The following is a 24,801-nucleotide window of genomic DNA, read 5'->3' as shown; positions in this document are numbered from 1 at the left end:
TGAGTGTGCTCATCATGTTAGAACACTAGAGTGACTTGAAAAATCATTAAGGCAAAATCTGGCAGCTCTTCTCTGCACCAATTTTATTAATATTATTTGAGGTATGCGGGTCCCATGCAATACGGGTGATGCATATTCAAGCACTGGCCTGACCATACTTCAGTAGCAATTAAATTTCACGGCACTTAATTGGACAGTGGCACAGGTTTCTGTATATAAAGGTATTGATTTGGTTAGCTTTATTGGTGATTGATCATTGAAGGTAAGCTTGTTGTCTTGTTGATGTTCTCTATCACATCACTTGACATCCCAGAATTACCATTATTGAACCAGTTCATTGCACCCTCTGTCAGTGACTTGTCACAGTCAATCTTTGTAGTTAAATGACTCTAATGTTGGTAACGTGTTCAGTATCAACTTCATGATAACAGATCCAATCCCTGGCCTCCGCTGTTGATGCGGGTTTATCAGCACTATAATCTCCAGCCAGAGCCCATTTATTTATTTATTTAGTATTACTGATCAGGCAGCATTCAGTGCTGGTAAGCTCAGGAAAAGAACTGAAATTTTAGCCAACAATTACAAACATAGTCACAATGATTACATGCATACAGCGTACAGAAGTTGGGACTTGGCTTGGCCAAGGAAACTGCTGTAACATATTTGTGACTGACCTGTATCTACCATTGCTTTGATGTGGACATTTGGTCCATCTCTGTTTCATCTCGGACTGCTTCAATCTATAAGGCCATGAAAAGGACAAAAACTAAGTGTTGCATAAAACTTTGCTTCATTTGATCATGACTAACTGATCCCAAGGGTATAACCAAATCCCAAGACACTGCAATAGCTGTTATATGTTTTGACATCCCTAACACAGGAAAACCAGGTGTACACGTCTGCTTTTCAGTTATATTAAATTATCACGAGTTTTAATTATAAAATTATGCTGCACACAAAGCAAACTAATATCAAAACAAAGACGGCTTGTCACAAGTTTGAGTATCACCCGTTGTTCGCTACTCTATAATCGTACCTGCTGGACGGAGTGGACGCGATGGATATGATGCCAATGAACTGTACGATACCCATGAACTGTAGTATGAGTATGGGACCGATGAAAATGCAGGTATGATTGCCTAATATATTGCCATACCCATGATGTGTTACAGCCGTGATTCTCGTTTAGATGTACTTCTACTTCGGAGTCCATAACGTTACTGTGTTGTTTGAAGGATGGGACGTCAATTCAGTAGGAGGTTGTCTATCGTGTAACAGCTTGTATTGCACATGTCATACAAATAACCGAATTTCCTTTTCCATTTCGTGCCCCCGCCCACCTATATTTAGTCTGGCAGCGTCCGCCTTATCTGACGCGCGCCCCTTGGATTAGGGGTAGCACCAAAAGGCTAGGCCTGTGGGGGATCATAACATCATTGCAGCACTAAGAGTGGAAGGGTCTGGTCTGGTCACTCTAGCATTCCAGTTACAGAAGACCCATTAGTGGTGGTAATTGTTGTGACATTTAATTGTTTTGGAGTTATGTACCATACAGAAATTATATTAGTCTCATGCCCAGGCTGCATTTTCTATTTTTGCCCAATCAAATTGGCAGCTGGTCAGCTACCATGGTTTTTAAAAAGTAGGAATGGCTTTGCAAAGGGTTTATTGGCGGCTACAAACAGCCTGAATCATATCGCATCTTCACATGCACTGTCAGGGGTGTAGCTAGCCAATGTTTGATGGTTGGGCATAACACATCAACTTAACTACACACACAAAAAACACGCTCACTTTCATGTGAGACATTATCAAAGAAAAATATGAAAAGTGTACGCACACAAGGCTTACAGCTACCTATGGTATAGTGTAAACAAAATTAATGCTGCTTGCATGCATGCAAACATTTACTAGCTATATGTTATTCTATTAAACTTGTAGGGCAGGCATTCACCGACAATCATCGTAGCCAAACATCACGTAACATCAAACTACTGAACCTACAATGTAAACAGTTCATCACATATTTACTACAATCAACTGGCAGTATAGCTTACAGACCAACCACCACAGCAATATGTAATGCTTTTTCAAGTAAACGCCGCATGGCTCCAAATGAAGGCCAGGGCGCTGATTTATGAACTATGAGTCTTATCATAAATATCTGCATACCAAGAAAGCTTCATCCCTGGCTTATAGCAGCCAATGTACATTTGTATGAATCTGGTGTAAACCACAACTCGGTTAATCAGTACAAATTGTGCATGTGACACTTTATAATGACTTGACCTTTTCTCCATTTCCAGCTCCATTTACATATGCCATTATTGTTATCTAGAAGAGTACGTTTTCCCGTTTTCTTTCATCAGCAGTAAGTTAGGCTACCGTAGGTGGGGAAAGTTACGCGTGGGAAATGTTTCACGACTTTCGTGATTGCAGTAATCATCACGAAACTTTTACGCCGGTTGGCTTGCTAGACTGTCTACATGCTTATGTTTGTACAGTAAGATATTACTATACACAGTCAGTATTGCGAAACTTTTCCGCCGGTATACAGAGTAGAGAGCCATTCGCGAAACTTTTCCCACATGTAACTTTATCCGCCTACGGTATATGGTACTTTCCGTATCAAAAAAATATGCTTGACAAGTCCACTGAAACGAAATATTTTGCTGCCAGCACCATCCACACTGAATCCTACTGACGATTATCACTCACTGTTACTTAGAGATACAGTACCATGACTATAGTGTACCACGCTTCGACTTCATTTTAAATTTCGAATTTAAACTGCACCAAGAAGCATGGTACGTGCATCTACATGAAGTGTAATTATAGGGACTTCCCAAGGGATTTTCCATGTAATGGATCACGTGATACACCATCTATCTCGATCTTTTCTTCGAAGTTATGGTTCAACAAATGAGGTATACATTTACACTTCACAGTATTAAAGTAGGGTTGTTTTGTGTGCTGCTATGAATCCTCGCGTGAATCTTAAGCTACTTGTGTTGGTTGGGCAAAAGTTTGTGATGGTTGGGCAAATGCCCACCCATGCCCACCCTTGGCTACGCCCCTGCACACTGTGACAAAACTTCGTGACGATTAAACTTTTCCATGCATTATGTTATCATGGTTTTGTGCCCAGATGAAGATGCAATATAATTAAGGCTGCTTGTAATTGCCAATAGAACCATGCCCCCTTGTGGTAGCTGACCGGCTGCCATTTTGACTGGAGGCAGTACAAATAGTCACAATTGTAATTTGGAGTTAACAGCAGTTCAAATACAAGGGCGTAGCCAGGGGGATTTGGGCAAACCCTTCTTTTCAGTGGCAGAATTAAATAATACATGCACAGTGCTGCATGGAGCTCTTCGGTAGCTACATGTACACTGCTCCTGAGGGGTAATTACATAGCACGAGACTAGACAGCACCCACACTAGCATAACTCACTAGCATAATGTAATTAACAATTACATCATGAGGACAGCGGTAATGGAGTGTCTGACTGACTCTGGAAACCAGTTACATATCCAAGACACTTTCCATAATAAGTAGGCAGCATCCAATGGTAGCTCCTTCTTACCTTATTCAAATATCACATTCAAATTCTTCCACATGTTTCTATGACTGCTAGAGTGACCAGACGCTTCCACTGACACCACATTAAGGATAAGTGAGTGTGTGCTCTAGCTGAGCATTCTTTGAATTCACCTCTCTATCTCTCTCTGACTCTCTCTCTCTCATGCACACACACACGCACACACACACATACTGATATCACAATTCTAGACAGTAACTTAGTTATAGTTACAGCTACTTTTTAACAGCTAACTAAGTACTTTAGTTACTTTCATAATAATTATATATTTGTTAACTTTTATTAAGACACACACTAGTGTGTTGTGTGGCCAAGAAAGCCAGCGTGCTACACTGTGAGTATATTTACAGGAAGAAGCAAAATGCAAGTTTCACGGATACGTAGCTCCATGCTCCCTTTTCGAATTGGAATCATTTTTATACTGCAAATTCCCTCCACCTTTCAGTACCCCACCATCTTTCAGTACCCCACATACCAAATTTGAGAAAGATTGCCAAATGCAATTGTGAAATATGAGCCTTCAAAAATCAGCTTAATTTCTTCTCTTTTTTTCTTCTTGATTTTGGATATTCTACACACTTTACAAAAACCATTATAAAATGCAAATGCATAGCTAAATTTTCTTGAGTTTTGGTACACTTTAAGAACATCATACTATTGCAGCACACAATTACAAACCAAGTTTGTTGCAAATCTGATTAACAGTCACACGGTTATTTGCATTTTAAAAGGCCATCTTGTTGTCGTGCCTACAGGGTTAATTAACCATTTAAGGGAATAGCTTTAAAAGGTATAAGTATAGGTTAAATATATCATAGCTCAAACCTTTAAAAGAAATTGCATTGATAACTATAGGGTTGCAAGGAAAAAATCAACAACTGTAAATTGTTGAAATACTCTAATAGAACAGTCACTGCAGGATAAAAAAGGTACACGAAAAAGTCAAAGAACTTACCAGCATTCAAACCTACTGAACACCCAAATCTTTAACTACTGAGCCATGGCTGTCCACCTCACTTAATTTCTTCTTTATAAATGAAAATTCTAGTTAAAATAATAAAAGTTCATAATCATCTACGTGGGGTAGTACACTACTATTATGACCTGCTTGTGCCAACCATAATCCTCATAATAAGTGCTATGCTAGTAAAGCTTGCCAACAGGCTGGAAATCATATTCTAGCATAATAGACCAGTTCATTTAAGGACCTTAAAAATGCAATTAGTGTTAATTGCGTATGACGTAACAACTGGATGCTGTGGATGCCAATAAATATGTATTGAAGCCATTGGGAAAACGATGATAATCAATGGTTAAATCTCCGTTACTACGGTATGTTCCAATTCTCTGTACATAGATCGAAACTACATTAATTTCTCTTTCACTTCATGGTTGTCTGCTGTGAATAGGGTAACGGATGAGTGAGTTATAGAGCCGCAAAGTTTAAGATTTTGCTGAACAACGCTTTTCATGGTTGGTAATAGTGAGTTTGTACTTGAAAACCATTCAGAACCGATTGGCAAAGCTTTGTAGTAGAGTTTTCCGTGGTTCACGTCAAAGATAAAGGCTACTATCGACTTAACGGACTAACAAGCAAACACCGTGTTTAGCGAGTCAACAAACACTATCTAGGTGATCCTAACGCTTCTTTTAGTGTTGTTATTCCATATAAAAATAGAAACAAGCACCTGCTTGCATGCTTCGTCACTAGACAACTTTTTCGCCAGGCGCTTTTAACTTCAGCGGCTCATAACTCGCCAATCGCTACACCTAGAAGCAGCAGACAACCACCATCAGGTGTAGAAATTAATGTAGTTTTCCATGCTGTCTTCAAAACACAGATATCTTCTTTACTTTCTTTGTAACAAAGGATTTAGCTCCCATGGTTGTCCGTTTCCCAATGGTTTCTGTACATTTTCATGGCTAACCATAGCATCCAGTATTGCGCAATAGCATATACCACAGCAATTAAAATACTTTCACATTAAATGAACTGGTCTATTGAGCAACTTCAACTTACCATGTTTGCATGAAAAATCAAGATACTCTAATAGAACAGTCACTGCAAAATCCTAATAGACAAATAGCACAATCATGCATACCTAACTTGGAAGGAATTTTGCTATCAGATCGGTAGGTATTTCTGTATTGGTAGAGTAGTAGTTTGTCTTATATCATCATCACTGTATCTGTAGATAAGAAGAACAATGATTTGTATAAAACAGACCTCAGAATTAGTTTATGGTTGGCTTTGGGGTATATATTTAAAATACAAAAAGAAGTGAAATCCATGCAAAAACAAAGCTATATAAAAAGGATGCAGTATTCAAAAAGCCTGGATGAAAAAAATTGTCAATTTGTGACTCCAATGAGATGAAATGACACTGTAGCGCAATTCTTCATATCACTATACCATCACTAAACCATTTCATTTATTGTAAAAAAATATGATAATATACCTCGATCAGAATAGGGAGTTGTGTTGATGTGATATTATTCTTCTGTTCTTCAATAGCAATGGTGGGCACTTTCTTTGCTATTTTTGTGATGGCGTTATTGTATGAAGGACTGAAGGTGTTCCGTGAAGTGTTGCACAGGAATAAGAATAAAATCTTTGGCAAGATCGGTCCAAACGCTGTCCAGTATACAAAAGTGTCATCCTCTACTGAATTAGTCCCTCAACCAAACTCCTACAAGTGAGTGTACGTATGTACCATACTGCAAGAAAACTTTGATGGAAGGAAGAATATCTGTCAGCTTTGATGGATTAATATTGATGAAGGTCACAAAAAATCATAAGCCTAAACAAACACTTGTAAAAGTGCTTATTGACTAATTCATACCAATTTATTCTTCCATCAAAGTATAGATCTGTTGAGTAAGAGAATTGGGCTCTGTTGTATAAGTTTATAGCTTCCCTAGCAACCACATTTACTATTTTTTTTAAATTATTATACAAACAATGGTGCACCAATTATTAATGTTGGCATCAATATAAGAATATCGGTAATAAGTCTGAACTATAGTGATGTACGAGGAAAAGAAGACACCTTCTTGGTACAAATCCTAAGTATGGAGCAGCTTATATTGTTTTGCCAACATTTAAACAAGATGTTTTTATCCCATACATGTTTTGGTAACCATGCATGATAATTTACATTAATTTTAGTGTCCATACTTTTAAACTTTATGCCATTCAGGCGTAGCCCATTGCAACAAAGAATCGAAAATCTGTAGCAGTTATAAAATTGCAGTGCACCTCTGTGTATTATGCTATTAATGAATGTTATAGTGAAGTATAATGATCAATGCTCATCAATGTTGTATACCCATCAATATAATGGAGCCATTCATGTATTGTATGTTTCCCCATAATAGTGTTCCAGTTGGTGCCACCCTTGGAGTACACATCATTCAGACACTACTTCACATGTTACAAGTCACTATTAGTTACTTCTTGATGTTGATCGCTATGACCTACAATGTCTGGCTGTTCGTCGCCATAGTGCTGGGGGCAGGAGCTGGATACTTCCTTTTTGCAAGATTTCGTGGGCCAGGCACTCAGTCTGGGCAAGACCCTAATGAACATTGTCATTAGTACAAACTGTTGATGTTACACTGGTAATGCAATTTTCCTTCAAGTATTATTTCTTTACTTTGTATAGCCATCAGTTTAGTTGAAAGTCCCTCAATGGGTCAATAGATTTTTGAAACTTCATATAATGGCACCAGATAATTTATGTTACTATAAATAGCACAATTTTACTAATGAAACCTCAGCAGACATAATTTTTTAAATTGCATAGCCAAATACACAAATATTAATTGTAATAGAGTTATCATGTCCATAACTTATTTTGAGGTAGCTAGTAGGTAATTTTGTGCTGGTCCTTAAGCAGCTGAACCTGGACAAAAATTCTCAATTTAATGCACATGTGATGCAATCAACTTTAACTACTAACTATAGAAGTAATCATTCAGAACAATAACAAGAGCCGACATTACAAAAAGAGCTATTAAAACATTTTTAGAAATACTTCTAGCCAGCTACTAATACAATGCCAAACTGAGCATGACCATGTACCTTGTCATAATGGCCACGGATGTTTATAGCTATGTCAAGAAGTTTACTATGGTGTACTCCATGACCTCATTAATAAGTACATCTTTCACTGCATATTAATTGCAATATGCACATTCAACTTTCAAGTATGCATGCATAGTAAAGCCCTTACTCCCCTGTTAGCTATTTCATCTCAACTATATATGTATCACTGCTGTCTACACTTATGGTGTTAGTTAATACATAGTGAGAGATGTACCTATTAATGAGGTCATGGAGTACACCTAGCAAACTTCTTGACATTAACAAGAAATACAAAAATACTCTAATAGAGCAGTCACCCTATGCAACACTAGGATATAGGTTTGGTGCAAAGTAACACTGTCCTTAGCTATTCATATCCACTGGCACACTAAAAATTTTCGTAGTTTAAAGGCTTCTATGAATCTTTTTCCTGTACTATGTATAGTTCCAGTTGCAGTTTGGTCAATCGTGTACCCAGCCATTTGTAAAACTCATGCATCAAGTGTGGGTTGTTAGGACTGGAAGAAGGGCTGTTTTATTACTACTTAATAGTGACATGATAGTGACAGTCACTACAAAAATAATAAATATTGACTATCACTACATAAAAATAGTGAATATTGTGACAGACATTAGTAGTGACCTTCACTATGTTTAGTAGAGACCTTGTTTTTTTACTGTGCTAAAACCCCTCTCTGACAGATTTGTTTATCTATTTGAATTAGCTAGTAGGCAGCTTGTATTAGGAACTAAAGTTTGACAGTACATGCAAAGATACAAGACAAGAGTTATGAAATGTGGACCAGCTAATATGAAAGGGAATTATAATTTGTAACCACAAGAGATACTCTAATAGAGCAGCCAAATATATTTAAAGTCATAACTACTCTAATAGAACAGTCATGCTACTCTAATAGAACAATCATACTACTCTAATAGAACAATCATACAGAAATTCACAGCACAATATTTCTATAGCTGTACTTCTATAAAAAGGAGGTATAAATGTAGAACTAAGGAAAATTTTGAAGACTGACTCAGAGATCCTTCATATTTACCTTCATTTTCAGCTAAGAATTTGCATATGTCTCCCAGTACTATAGTATGTATATACACACTGATCTGAGCCCTCAAGTACCCCAGTAACTAGGGATGGAAATTATGGAATCACACAAATTCTTGAAATTTGGCTCATTTGTAGTAGCTACTAAAATGCTATTATTTCTCTTCATAAACAAATCCACTTTTCTCTGTAGCTATTTCTCACAGCCCAGTACATACTACAACACTGATACCTAACTAACATTAAGAAATTATTTAATACCATCCATGGAATTCAGGGATCTCATAAATTTCAAACAGTTTTTAATGTTCAAAATCTGTCAGAGGCTGGGTGCTGTGCTCTCAGACCCCTACATCTGTGACTGAGTGAAAACCACCTTTGAAATCACAGCTATACACTACTGCAGTGTATGCCTAGTACTGTGAATTCTAGCTATAATAGTACTAGTTATTTACATGTACCAGTATTGTAGAACAAGGCTCAATTGCAAGGAATGTGTGCCCTGAGAAATTGTAGAATGTTCACGCTATCAGCCCACACTACAAAATCACATCTTGTGACCCTAAAGTTTGTAGAGTAGCTTTAATAATCTCAATTATATCACAGTAATTGTAGAATATCTTGCTCATCATCAGCTTTGCCTTGGACTTGTGAAGACTTGATGAATACAGCTTCATAAATCATATGACTTGCATAAATGTGTTATCATTTTGGTTACCAACAGTAGAGAAAAGATCTGTGCAATCTGTTGTGCATCTGGTGTAATCACTGCATTTTCAAATATGGTTTTATTGGTTCCAAAGGTACTATTTCACAGTCATATTTGTTCAATATACTCTAATAGTGTAGTCATGTCTATACCACGTGCAGCATGCCTAACATTTAGAAGGAAGATTCTTAGATGCAAACAAGATCTTTGAAATTTCTTCCTTCAAAAAAATACTATCAGTGACTAAGAGATGATCATAACAGAGATACATTATATAGCTGCAATTGTTATACTACAATACCCTAGATGAATACTCAAGTGCTGGTCACACTGACGCATACACTACTAACTCTATACTGATCTAGCTACATATGTATGTAAGCATTCACATACAACCAATCTGCATAATAGTATATAGAACGCTTTATCCATGTACTGCAGGCTTGCATATGTATGTATAGTTCTGGATCCTTTGCTGTCTGTCTCCTTATAGTCACTGAAAAGATTGTAATTGTCTGGGGATCACGCAAGATGGTTGAAACTATTACAGTGGTTAATAATCAACCCTAGGAAGGGCATGCAGCAGCACTGACTACAGAAGCATGTATGGCCGTAGATTGGAGTATATGTGTGCTTATATGCTAACGAGCCAACTTCCTCAGAATGATAAGATCAATCAATACTTTTATACTCACTCACCCATACACTGTTAAGCAGTGTTGAAAACCATTATGTGGAACATAACACTATCATAATTATAGTACACTTTTTATCTATATATGGTACGGACACATAGAGTATATTACTTATAATTTAGCTACCTATTGTGATAGTTATTTTCTACTATATATACTATAGCTACACATTGCAGTTAGTGTGGTGCATGGTTCCCCAGTCCTGGTCCCCTTCTTTTTCCATATATACTTTGATTCTTCATGGTCAATTTTGCGTAGCTACACAGCTGCTGCAGCTGAGCACATTTTAAAGCACTGCTATAAAGCAGGACATACTAATGAATGCACATTATTTTTTGCTTTAAACATCTATACTTGGGCATTACTACACCCACCAGCTGTTACGGTAAAAAGTCTTGTATATTGAACTGCCCTCAAGAGAAAGCCTTGGTATTAAACAAGGCTTTATGATAGAAACGTACCTGTATATGAACCAGACATGGGACAAGCACTTAAGCAGTTGTGCTTACAAGCACTTTAAGCACTTGTTTTTGAAGTGCTTACAAGTATTATTATTATGTGGCAGCATTTGTGCTTGTGCTGCATGGTACTTAAGTACTCTATGAAATGAAAAAGTGCTTCAGTATAAGCACTTTTGAAGTACAAGGCTGCCAGCAAGTGTTTGCTTCTATGAAATTAACATTTAGCAACAAAAGTGCTAGAAGATAAAGCATTTTTATCTTTCTAGATGTTATGGCTTCTTGCATTACATAAGTGGGCAACAAACAATAATTATCCCAGCAAAGCCATACTTCAAAGAATTTACTGGAACTGTATGGTAGTTATGCCATACATTCCAGTAAGGTGTTTAATTATTGCCTTTGACAAAAGAAATGCTTAAGTATACAAAGCCATATATATTAAGGTGCCCACAAGTCTTTTACTTCAATCACCTCAGACTCTGTCAATAACTTATTCTACTCCTGCTGTGTAGCTATACTGATCACAAGCAGGACACGATTGGCAAAGTCTATAGCTACATGAAATTGGAATTTCCTCAGATCTAGCAGAATATTAATAGCATGCAAAAGAAGGGAGGATAGTATTGATAGGTATTGAATATGACAGCCTCTATAACTATGCTATGAGGCGTTGATACTGTACTTGTGGCAGCACTGCAGCAGTTTGGTGACTTAGACTGGATGTCTACTTGATATCCATGAAGCAAAGCTTGATGTTTGTGAAGGCTTTATGAAGTGTTCTCAATTACGTAGCTAGAAAAAGTGAACTTGTGGTGATAATTCACAACAAACCCATAAAATTTTTGGTGATTTTAAAGTGAACAGTCCCATGCTGGACTAGACCCATTTAATTGTGAGAAAACATGCAATTAATCCCTCAATATTAGACACGCCCCTTTTTCTGTGTAACTTTTTGCCACTTACAGTCAGTTTGGTGAGCTTATAAGCTTGACCAAAGATAAATTAGTGACATCTATACAGTGACCCTATTTTGGAAAGCCATACATTTGGGCATATGCAAAATACTCAAATGAAAATTTCTGAGATTTTTTTAAAATTGATTTTTTGTACATTTTGATAAAGCAACTATTAAGCCTTCTTGCTGTGAAATCTCACACCCATAGCTTCTTTATTCTAGGAGATATACTCAATTATATCAGACCATGTAGTAGTTCCGCAGTACATGGGACACCAATTAACTTACAAATTGGGTAAAGTTCATTCCCAAACCAAACATTTTCTTGCCTTTAGACTACAATACAAGTGATTTAATTGAGGAAAAGCACAAAGAACACATGATTAAACTCTCAAGGATCTCTTTTCATCCATTTTAGATTGTAAGAATGAAGATCTTTGTCAACAAAGCGATTTGTCATCAATTTGTCACACCTGATCACTATACAGTTCTATAAACTTGATAATGAAAAGTTAGTTTGTTATGTATTATAGACAGTAAATTAGCCATATCTTTGGAATGCTTCAACGTATCATCACAAAATTTTCACACAAGGTAGATAATTACTCAGTGCTTCATTTTAGCTATAAAAAAGAAAATTGACCAATGTGCCAAAATGTATGATTTTCCAAAATAGGCAAACTCACATGTGATAATGACATAGCAACACGAGTATGTATACAACTTTGAATTGACTTGGTAACAAATTCTGTGCTGACTGCTTGCATATTTACTACACGTTTGAGAATAACAAACTCTTAGCTACAAAGTATCTAACTATAGTTACTAGTAGCAAGTTGTGCATGCGGCAGTGACCAGGGGTATACAGAGAGCAGCTCAGGTTAGTAGAACATGCACGCAGACATGGACACTTACTCATTAAATAATAATTTGGTTCTCACAAGGGTCCAGTGAGGAGGCTAAAGAAGTCAGAGTATCCGCAGAAACAATACCAGATCATGCAGAGGTGATGTGATTGTTTCTGTAGTCTGCCATTATAGACACAGCTATCAAATAGGAGCAAAGAAGTGCTGGTTAATTGGTGAATATTTTGTGTTACAGTAACTGATACATATCAAATTAACACAAAAACTCATCAACTAGGTATGCAGGCAGCAGCTAAGTGCAGTCAATCTAACCTAGAGATTAATTAGTTGTACCAACCCTTCAGATATTTCAGTAAAGCCGACTCATCTAAAGCTCTTTATTGTATACTCAATTATACAATGACATCACCTCTGCATGATGTCATTGTATAATTGAGTTATAAATTAAGTTATACTTGTTTTAAATTGACATGTTTTAAATTAGCTGTTTATTTGCTATAACTTTGGGCATAACTTACTATGCTCATCATATGCACCACAATGTACATGCAATGCATATGGTGTATGTATTACGTAGAAAGTGCTTAACATTGATTTATTGCTCCACTGCCGACCCTGTTGCATAATGATTTCTCCCTTGCAATGATTAAGCCAGGTGTGGAACTCAATCTCTCCAAACATGATTAGTTCATAATAACATCAGTCCATTATAATGACACTGCTTTGTGATATTCAATAAACCAGGAGGGTGTAGGGATCAAAAATGTTGGTCACATAAAATCTTTAAAAGGTCTTAAAACTGACTAGGTAGTTTCCCAGCAAATTATTGATCAGGTTCAGTCTCACCTGCATGGATTATATATTGCAGAACACCTAGGGGAGCCCAAATTAGAATTAGCACAGGTAATGCAGTTCCTTAAAGTTATGAGTTTTCATAGCTTTAAGCATGTTACAAACTAACCATGTTTGAAACATACAAGTACATAGACCAACCTTGCTGAGTCACAAAATATCTGATGCCACAAACACACACACATAACCACACATGCATGTTTTTATGAAAACATATTTCAGAAGTCTTAATTGTTTTTTTTTAATCTTTATATTGAGGTGAACCACGATTTACAAAAAAAAAAGAATAATACTTTTTATATGACTAACCAACCAAGTGCATTGAAAGTTGCTGTACCCCAAACTAGCAATGCATAGTCCATATGAGAGACATCACCAGGGAGTCCATTAACATTTTTATAATAGAAGGTGATAGATGCATACGATGGCCGATGGGAGTGTTGATCTAAAAACAGGTAGCTACCTAGTAAGATAGATTCTTACATACTGCAGACACCTGTACTATATGTTGAGTCCAATGAAGTTGGCTATCAATGACAATTCCCAAATACTTATATAACTTCCTTCAAAAGAGTATTTTCAATGTGTACTGTTGGAGTTGCAGCACTTCACAGTACAGACTTTGGTTTAAACCACATAACTCGATCTTGATTTGTCTTTGTGCAACGAAATCTCTGACATTATAGTGTTTGCAGAATTATAAGTGACTCAATGAACTGTCACGAAAAACAATCATAGCTCTAGGCATCTGAAGACCAGAATCTTGTAGTTGTTACTTTAGAGGGGGGTATCACGTTATCCAGGATTGCTAACTACCAGTTATGTTGCTAACTGCATGCCAGTTATGTAGAGAGTTGAAGTAGCTATAAAAATAAGCCGGCCTAGATAGCTATAATTGTGGAAAGCACTAGGGATAATGGTGACCCACCCACACTCTACATTAGTGGCCTAATAATATTTTAATTATGCACACAGAGCAAACCACCATCAAAACTAAGCGAGACAAAGCCGGCCGGGGGTTTGTCACTTGAGTAGCTATCGGATATGTTCAGTGTTCGCTACTCGAGTCGAATCTGACCTTCTGGACGCGATGGATATGAATTGTACGATGCCGATGAACTGTAGTATGACTATGGGACCGATGAAAATGCAGGTATGATTATATTGCCATACCCAATGTGTTACAGCATTCGGTGTGCCCGGTTTAGATGTACTTCTACTTCGGAGTCCATAACGTCACGGTGTTGTTTGAAGGATGGGACGTCGATTCTGTAGGAGGTGTGTCTATTGTTTACAACTAGATAGCTATACACATATACTCATACCTGTGACACATGACTAGCCAGACCATTTTTTTTTTGCGTGCCCCCACCTATGTTAGTAGGGATGTCAAAACCCCCGCAAAAATTACGGAATTATTTTAAAACCAGGCGCGTGCCCACTTTTCTTTTTAAAAACGTGTGTGTTTGTATGTTTAATTTGTTTGTCTTTCCACAACCATGTGAGAAATGAAGGCTGTACAGAACTAGTATAACCTTCCCGGTAGGAAAGCTTTCACTTTGAGGTGGTTTATTCGTGCCAGCTTGAAAAACGGGTGAAGCAAGTTTCTGAAGATGTTATGAATGCATTTCACAATGGTAAATGGGCGTAAATCAACCAAAAAATGGCGTATCTGGCTTTGAAGGCTACCAGAAATAACAATTTCCTTAAGGGATACGTCAAATTACAGTATTTACAAATTTAATTATCTAGCTAATAGCATATATAGCATTAATATAAACTAAATTATATTAATTGCCTCTTTAGTTAGAATGAGATAGTATTAACTGCATGGACACCTGGTTTTTAGACGCTAAATAATTACTGGCATGATAATATGTACGATTGTTTGTAAATTTACACAATGCACACACTCATGCAGGACACACCGGTATTGCCTTTACATCCTTAACAAATAATAATAATAGTAGCATAACATCAACTTGTTCCTCCAGTCAATTTCATTTTTAAAAGTGTGCACGTCCTGCAGACAGTTTAGGCACTAGATTTTTTCTGTTTCATAATGATGACCTGGTCAAGGTCAGCGTTGAAACTGGGTCGGGTCATCCGGGTCTGACCCGGTTTACAATTTATCCAGGTCTGACCTGGATTGGATCACGTGAGAAACGAAATTGTTCGTTTGACGATATGGAAACTTATAAACGCTATCGCTTAGCTCTTTCGTGAGCCACGCCCACTTATCGCATTACCAACATATGCTCAGCCACGCCCATTTGCTAGTAAGTGCAGTATGTAGCACGAAACTGAGGGTATCTATGGTGAGGGGTAGCTATTGTCAGTAGGTGAAGACCTTTTTTTTTTTTTTTTTTGGTCTTCAACCTACAGCTAGGCTGAAGTTGCAATATTTACTCAACACGAATTGAACGCTCAAAATGTAGACTCGTTCACTCGCTCGAGACTAGCTGAAACACGTCTCGGCTTTAATCAATCCGGGTCACATCCGGGTCAAATCCGTAACTCTGGACAGTTTTTATTTTTTGGTGTTCTATCTCTGCCATGTAAGCGATTTACCTAAACCTTAAAATATGGTGATAAAGCCTATCCTATGGTGCATCAGTCCTGCAAGTTCCATTGTTAGATCCCTCTCTAGAAAATGTATGGAAGGCTAGTTTTGTTGATCGCAGTGTTTCAGTTTATCGATAGGGTGGTTTTCAGTCAGTGCAAGATGCAATTTGAATGCTTGTATTAGTTTCCTGGCAATGCTATGCAATTGACATACAAAGTGATATAATCACCCATGTTTTTGTTTTGTGCCATGGCTACCAATGGTGCTCAATAGAAAAGTCTGCATAACTGCCTACGTATTTGTTTATTTAACAATTACTGGCTATTACAAAAGCAAATGTGGCAAATCCACATATCAATCTGCAGCATTTTTCAAGCTCTACAGAATGCTGTGGCTAAAACATGCTTTTGTCAAACTTTTAAAAATCTGTTTGACATCCCTAGTTGTAGCCAGCTGGGCCTGCGAGCACCATTGACTTTTCTATTGAACACCATTGGTAGCCATGGCAAACATCTGATGTTAGGTCTGGAAGTGCAATCCAGCTGTACTTGTACAGGAATCCCCTAAGGTAACTCTGGACAGTTTTTGTTTTTTGGTGTTCTATCTCTGCCATGTAAGCGATTTACCTAAACCTTAAAGTATGGTGATAAAGCCTATCCTATGGTGCATCAGTCCTGCAAGTTTCATCAAAATATCTCCATCTGTCGAGGAGCTGTATTCCAAAATTCAACATGTGTAAATTTCACATCATGTTCCTAACTCCGGACACTTTTTTATCATGCCTGAAACAGCACTTCCGAAGTTGATTTTAAACACTGCCACATTAAACTTGCATCTATTGCCCACTTCATACTCGATTTTGAGAGTCATAGTTGTTTAGTTACGGGTTATTTCAAACCTAGGTGTAATATTCATGCAGCTTCAATGAGACTGGCTTCACAAAATCCTCCATAACAACTGTTTGGCTGATTGTTAGCAAATGAAACTTGGTACAATGGTAAGTCATGCCTCTGCCCTGTATTAAAATCAGCCAGATAGCTCTTTGAATTTGGGAATAAGAAGCAATTATCAAAGAATTTTTGATAATTTTGCCATACATGGCAATAAATAATCACCTCGTTTGGAAAAACTAGCAGGACTTTTAAGCTGAATTTAGGACCATAGCATCATCGTACATGAAGCATTTATAATTACCTAAAATTCAAGTAAATACTGTTGAAATATGACGTTAAGTATTTGAAGTGTCTGGAGTTAGGAACTGTTTGGAATTAGGTGCGCCTATCAGAAAGCATTCATGTGATCCCAATGGATCCTGTAGAGAATACTGCTGGTAGGGATCACTGGGAATTAAGGTTCTACTTTATCTGTACATGTGAGTTTCACAAGTAGGAACAGTTCCATTATAAGGAGAAACTAGACTTACAGTAATAACGATGGACCCCACAATGGATGCGGGTAGGCTCAAAAATCATCTATTACAAATTGATCCCCCTACCATTGTGGGATGTTCATCATAGTATCCTATTGCTAGATCCACCATGAAACCAGAGGAAAAGTGGTTGTCTTCACAGCAATATCGTTTTCAGTATCTCACAAAGCACAAAATTTTATTATTTTTAATTTTTTGCTCCACACAAAGGACCGGATGAAACTTGCTACTTAGCCAGATCTTATCTAGTAGTTAAAAAGTACACACAGCAATAAGCAAATGATATACTGGATTCCCAGTACAGGGCTACTTTCTTTTAAAACATTAGGAAACAAAGCATGAATTTTTGAACTCAAGCTGCCCTGCCAGCCAAGACAACAAAAGCCTCATAGTCATCTGATAAAGTTGGATGCATAATCTGTCTATACTGTTAATCTGGAAAGGATCTGAGACTTCTCACCATATGGGTGACAAGCATCAAAATTTCTGTGCTGATTCTCTAAAGCGAGGGGTCTAACATCACCCAAAAATCATGTGTAAGATTCTGAATCTCACCACTTTTTGTGAAGATTCTGGATTCCAAACCAAGATTCCAGATCAGAGGGGATTATAACTCTTACAGACTGCAAGGACATTTGTCCTAGCAAACTGTTATAGTTGGCCGGACGTGAGCCTAAGATGGTCGGACATTGTAAGGAATGGAAGTACAATTGTTATATAGGGCACTAAAATATGAAGTCCCTGCAGGGAAGTCTTGATTAGATGCGCAGATAGGCAAATACGAATATCTTAACTACATGCCATAGCAACATTTAAATGCATTGATGTTTTATTATTTCAAATAGGTGTACAAGCTGAGGACTGAGAGGAGTGAAGACACTAATAGCTCATGCATGCACCATAATTATTGTCCCTTCTAAATAATAGTTGCACACAAATGAAACAATGGTACAAACATACAGACAATGTACACTTCTGATACTTGCTTGTATACAACACACAGTAATTATGACAACCAACTAGAAAAACAAAGCAGTGATTAGATGATTACTGGAAACAATCTAGATATAGACATACAGCCTAGCTATAGTTCTGGTAAGGTAATTTTGCCAGCCCATCCAATATCATGTGTGCGACTTCTCAGTCATCCTGAGACTGTGAATGTAGCATTCCAAAGCTCTGAGTCACTGTCTCATAATTATGCTTTGTAAACTTTTTACCTTTGTCAAAATATCCTGTTTTAAAATTTTAAGCATTTCAGTGTTACCTATAGTTTAATTGTTAATCATGGCTATAAAATTCTTTGACTGTTAGCTTTGCTGTCTACTTTTTTCCCCCAAATAAATAGACTGCTCTATTAGAGTATTTTGATCATTTTGTGGAATAATCCAGCAATATTGCAATTCAAGTAGTGCAAAGAAGCATTTTTGGTGACATTTATTAAGATAATGAGCTTTTTTTATTAGCCATTTTCTACTGTCCCACTTTCCGTTCCCATTCGTACCTCCTGTTTCCTGATAATTTGGCCGTGTATCATAGAATTTATACAGTTACTACAATTGCTAGATAACTCACTAGGTATATTATTGCTACTGCTATAGCTAGGTAGGTTAATAACTTCTATATACGGTATATAGGAGCATAAGGTAAGTTGTCACATGATCAGACAATCATTTTCCGACTTAAATTTGTTTGCCTGGACAAATGACTTGTATGCTCGGTAGATGTACGTTGACCAACCATTATAATCCCCTGTTCCAGATTCCAAATTTTGAAATTTGCATATCTAGCTGCACATATATTAACACTTTTATGCACTTGGCTGACTTTCAGGCTAATTGGATCACTGGTAAGGCCAGAAATGCATGTGCTATTGCCTGTAAAAACAGTGTTCTCACAAGACTATAGTGATTGCAGCATGTACAGCACACGAAATAATTCACAGTATAGTTATCCACATAAAAACAGCCAAGCTGTGAAAAATAGTGCGACCTTAAAACGCCTGGGTGAAAAAAGTTGTGAAATCAAAGGTGGTGGCCAAGAAATGGCTGCAATGATGTTTATGCTAATAAATTTTAACAATGCACACAGCCATTATTAAAAATTTTTAGCATTAATATCATTGCAGCCATTTCTTGGCCGCCACCTTCACAACTGTTTTCACACAGGCTTTTTAAGGTCATGCCATTTTTTCACAGCTTGGCTGTTTTTGTGTGGATTTCACTTATTTTTATACTTTATAAGGCTCCAAAACCAGCCTATGGCTGACTTTGTGGTTTGTTTTACTCACATTTCTTCTTTTCTATGCAGACACAATGATTATTGAAGAATGTATTGCATTGTATGATTTACTCAATATTTGATAATATTATTGTTATACTCTAATAGAGTGCACACATTATTTTGAGGATTTCTAATAGAACTTTCATAGAATGTTCTAGAACAATCTAGTACTTCTATTGGTAGATCTATGAAATTACAAACATCAGATTTAAACTAGAAATTTCATTTATAAAACAGAAATTAAATGAGGTGATCAGCCAAGATAGCAGTGGTTCAGTGGTTAAGGATGCAGGTGTTAGGTATGGAGGTCCCTGGTTCAAACTCTGGTAGGTTTTTTTGACATTTTTTGTACACCTTTTATCCCATGGCGACTGCTCTATTAGAGTATCTCGATCCTGCGATTTTACACTTGTTTGGTTTTTGCTTTATAACTTTGTCACTTTAACTCTATTGCTATTCAAACTATCAAAAGACACTGCTATGATGATCAGCCTATCTACACACCAATTTTCAAGTTATTCCTCTACTCAGTTTACTCTGTAGTTGTGACAGAAGTTTGATCTTTTTTATGTGAATAAATGTTCATAACTCCTTGGATATTCTTCAGATTCATAGCAAACTTGGTATGTGAATCCACCATTACACGCTCTTCTATTTTTCCAAAGATCGAGACAATCGAGCTACACATTTGCATTTTATTGCAATTTTTGCAAAGTGTGCAAAAATAAGTTGAAACCCCTCCCCCCATACAGCATAAGAAGAAAAAAATGAAGAAATTAAACCAAAACCTTGAACGCCCATATCTTGCAAATGGCTATTGCGAATCTAATCAAATTTGCTGTGTGGCCTACCCTACCTGTGGGACAGCTATAATGCAAAAATGATGTGCTTTGGAGAAGGGGCCATGGAGCTATGCATGCATGAAAAAGCTGTTTTCTTTCTTCCTGTCAATATACTCGTGGTGTGGTGCACCGGCTTTCTTGGCTGACCGTGTGTTTTGATACAGGAATAATTGTACTTATAAAATTTTTATCGAGATTCTATTTTGTCAGAGATTCCAGGTTCCTGCCGAAGATTCCAGATTCCATATTGGGATTCCAAGTGATTTGTGTTGGATTCCAGTTGGTGTCAGACCCCCTGCTCTAAGGTCATGTCATGAAAAATTTGTACTCCCTCCCCCCAGTCCAAATATTTGGACCCCTGGAACAAAAATGTTTGAAATAAATTGATCCTCTATGAAATATTTTATCCCCCTACAAAATTTGTTATTAACACCATTTGCATGCATTCGGGGGGGGGGGGGGGGGGGGATCCAGATATTTCAGCTGAAACAATCAATCCTCCTGTCCCTTGCCCTTACCTGTTGCTAGCTACCCCAGTTTCTTTTATTACAAAAACGTGACAAGCATAATACCGTAGGTCTATAATTAAGTGTTTAACTATACTTAGGCAAGTGTTTAGGTAGAGACTCAGCCGCAGGGAAGCAGGAGAAAAAATATTTTAAGCAAGTGAATTTATTCTCCCACAGCTAGCGTATAGCTAAATATATTAATTTTTTTTGGAAAACAGCCAGGGAAGCTATAAAAATTTCAAATAAACTAGCTATTTGCTCCTTTGCAGCACAACCTTACATTTAAAGGAGGATTAAATAGTTCAAGTGAAATTCCCTACAGTCAATAGAAGGGGAGGGATAGATAAAACATTTCTAGTGAAATTATTTGTTCTCCCACACTCCCACAGCATAAGAGATGAAACCATCATTGATAAACGATGCAGAATGTATACAAAAAGAAAATAGAATTAAATGGCAGGTAAACCTTTGGACGCATGCAGCCAAACAGAAGGGACCTGTGTGGGCATGGTGTGGTTACAAAAATAAAATTTAGCTAGAACAGTAAAATGCAGTTATAAAGTATGGTTGGCTGAGTCCACCCACTCTTTGCATGATTGAGCTAAGAAAAATTCTTTCAGAAGATGAAATGCTTTTACAAGCAGCATCATCTAACATCTTCCTGACAAACAGCGTGGAAGATGCTGTTAATTCAGCAGATTGTTCATGGAGACTGGTAGGTAGTGGCCAAGCACTGTAATTTCAATTGCCTCATAGTAACTTGGTAGCTACTTTTAAATCTCTCTGCAGCAATTGAAGATAGTCTACTTTGGATTGTTATAATTTCCTGGACAAGGGCTGATTGTATATGATGTACAGAGTCCAGAGAGCAAATCGATTCTAACACAGCGTTTTCATAGTGAATTGAATAATATCAGAGCGATAGCATGTTGTTAGTATGGATATTGGAATTGTTGCTTAAGGTGCTTCAGTAGCTAGCTCGGAAGTTCTGTAGGTCTGCATATACTTGAACAAATGAAAATTTAGAAAAAAATTCAATGAGCTTTGTAGCTAGAATATGCAGCATCTTATTGTGATGGTAAGTGTATCTTTGCTGACTTAAAGTGACAGGGGACAACCATTTAAAACATGCATGTGCTGTAGTAGGGCAGGTGGAATTACACAATAAGCAAATGGCATCACATTGCATGGATTGATGCTGAAAACTGATAGCAGTGGGCAAAGTATTGGCAGAGGCAGCCCGTAAGAGAAATTATAATTGACCAGGATGAAATCCTGCATTTATATTGAAAGGGGAATCAAATATTTCAAGTGAAATATTTGTTCCCCCACAACTGATATAGTGGACCGAGTTTCACCAAGTTTCAGATCAATTGTGTGATTGGAACACGAGATATAGCCACAACCAGTTTAATAACACACTTGATAACACATGAAATATATCTTTAACAATGAAAACTACAAGTCTTTAGACTGGCCTTGGTTTTTAACCTTAAACAGAATAACCTGCCTGCTTTTGCCAGTTCATTACAAGGGTGAACAAGGGCAAATCGTGTTGTTGATGTGATATTATTCTTCTGTTCTTTGATAGCAATGGTGGGCACTTTCTTTGCCATTTTTGTGATGGCGTTATTGTATGAAGGACTGAAGGTGTTCCGTGAGGTGTTGCACAGGAACAAGAGTAAAATGTTTGGCAAGATTGGTCCAAAAGCTGTCCAGTACACGAAACTGTCATCTTCTACTCAATTAGTCCCTAAACCAAACTCCTACAAGTGAGTGTGTGTACAATACTACAAGAGAACTTTGATGGAAGGAAAATATCCTTACTTTGTCAGCTTTGACAAATTAAAATTAATGTTGATGAAGATCACAAAATCATAAACCTAAACACCCACCTGTAAAGGTGCTTATTGCTAAAAATTGACTTATTTATACCAGCTCATCAACATTAACTTTTTTCCATCAAAGTTCCGGTAGTATGCAACCTCTAGATCTGTTGAGTAAGAGAATTAGGTTTTGCTGTACAAGCTAACTATGTGATTGTTTAGTATAGCTTGCCTAGCAATCAAAGATATTATTTTATTGTACAATCAATGGTGCACCAGCAATATTGGCATCATCAGTACTAATATGGGGATATTGGTAATAAGTCCCAACACATTATATGTGGGTAACATACATACATACATACATACACACACGCACGCAAACATACATACATACACACATACATACATACATACACACATACATACATACATACATACATACATACATACATACATACATACATACATACATACATACATACATACATACATACATACATACATACATACATACATACATACATACATACATACATACATACATACATACATACATACATACATACATACATACATACATACATACATACATACATACATACATACATACATACATACATACATACATACATACTCACATACATACATACATACATACATACATACATACATACATACATACATACATACATACATACATACATACTCACATACTTACATACATACATACATACATACATACATACATACATACATACATACATACATACATACATACTCACATACTTACATACATAGTTAGTTAGAGCAAAGACACTGCCCAAATCCTAAGTATGGAGCAGCTTTTTTCTTCACAAATGTAAATATTGTTTTGCCACCTTTTTAACAAGATGTTTCCCAAACATGTTTTGGTAACCGCCCACCTTTAAGTTTTTTTAAATGATGATATTTTACATTTATTTTAGTGTCCGTACTTTAAACTTTATGTTCAGGTGTAGCCCATTCACTAAAGCTAGGGCAGTAATCTGTGCACCAGAACTTGCAAAAACCTGTACTGGGACAGTAGATGTTCTGATGTTAAAACTTAAAAATATGTATGTGTGTGTGTGTGTGTGGTGTTGTAACAAAAGAATTGGAAATTCTTTAACCAATTTATAGAGCAGTTATCAGTAAATTGCAGTACACCTCCCAGTGGCAGATCTAGGAATTTATAAAGGGGATTTCCAGTTTAGAAGGTGGATTGCATGCATGTGCTAGGGGGGTCTGGGGGCATGCCCCCTGAGGAAATTTTTGAAATTTAGATGGTCTGAAACTGCATTTAGCAACAAAAATTATCTGTAAAATAAATATTTACATAGTCTATTTACGGAGTGCTGAGCATGCACATTGCTTATTATAGGCGCACGCCACAATAATTAATTAAAATACTCAACTGTTGCATAATCATTTTTCAAAGGTGGTTCCGTGGAAACCTTGAAACCCCCTAAATCTGCCACTGCCTCTATGTTCAAAAATCATAGTTTGCCAGTGTTGTACCCACCGATAAATGGAGCTATACACTGTATTGTATGTTTCCCCATGTAGTATTCCAGTTGGTGCCACCCTTGGAGTACACATCATTCAGACACTACTTCACATGTTACAAGTCACTATTAGTTACTTCTTGATGTTGATCGCTATGACCTACAATGTCTGGCTGTTCATTGCCATAGTGCTGGGGGCAGGAGCTGGATACTTCCTGTTTGCAAGATTTCGTGGGCCAGGCACCCAGTCTGGGCAAGATTCTAATGAACATTGTCATTAGTACAAACTGTTGATGTTACACTGGTATATGCAATTATATATTACCTTCAGGTAACATTTCTTCACTTTTGTACAGTGTGTTTGCAATAATTACACTACTAATATAACAAGTAGAAAGAAAAATTAGGAATTTTCCTTCTACTTTTTGTTTACTTTTTAATAACATAATTATACAAATGAACCAGCACATACCCCATGGCGCCAAGAATGCAATAAAAGTAATTTTGCATCAGAATGCGGACCCCAACAA

At 37.0% G+C, this 24,801-nt stretch overlaps 2 protein-coding genes and 1 long non-coding RNA gene across 3 annotated transcripts; 2 read left to right on the top strand and 1 right to left on the bottom strand.

Moving 5' to 3' along the window:
- The first annotated feature begins 950 nt into the window (after nucleotides 1-950).
- Nucleotides 951-7,257, top strand: LOC136238459 (high affinity copper uptake protein 1-like). Its single transcript, XM_066028987.1, has 4 exons — nucleotides 951-1,129; nucleotides 1,190-1,259; nucleotides 6,118-6,298; nucleotides 6,981-7,257. The coding sequence occupies exons 1-4, from the start codon at nucleotides 1,058-1,060 to the stop codon at nucleotides 7,198-7,200; spliced, it is 543 nt and encodes a 180-aa protein (XP_065885059.1). The 5' UTR covers nucleotides 951-1,057; the 3' UTR covers nucleotides 7,201-7,257.
- Nucleotides 7,258-12,008: 4,751 nt separating this feature from the next.
- On the bottom strand, nucleotides 12,009-14,596 carry LOC136238495 (uncharacterized). Its single transcript, XR_010693010.1, has 2 exons — nucleotides 14,464-14,596; nucleotides 12,009-12,195 (listed from the first exon to the last, which is right to left on the bottom strand). It is a non-coding gene; the product is annotated as an uncharacterized lncRNA (long non-coding RNA).
- On the top strand, nucleotides 14,275-24,732 carry LOC136238493 (high affinity copper uptake protein 1-like). The gene is made up of 4 exons (XM_066029025.1): nucleotides 14,275-14,443; nucleotides 14,499-14,568; nucleotides 22,511-22,691; nucleotides 24,333-24,732. Exons 1-4 carry the CDS (start codon nucleotides 14,381-14,383, stop codon nucleotides 24,550-24,552), a joined length of 534 nt encoding a protein of 177 aa, XP_065885097.1. The 5' UTR covers nucleotides 14,275-14,380; the 3' UTR covers nucleotides 24,553-24,732.
- Nucleotides 24,733-24,801: the final 69 nt, after the last annotated feature.

Source organism: Dysidea avara, chromosome 11 (genome assembly GCF_963678975.1).
Source record: "Dysidea avara chromosome 11, odDysAvar1.4, whole genome shotgun sequence".
Taxonomy (NCBI): domain Eukaryota; kingdom Metazoa; phylum Porifera; class Demospongiae; order Dictyoceratida; family Dysideidae; genus Dysidea; species Dysidea avara.
The sequence above is the reverse complement of the archived record's forward strand: the minus strand, read 5'-3'. Positions and strand labels throughout refer to the sequence as shown.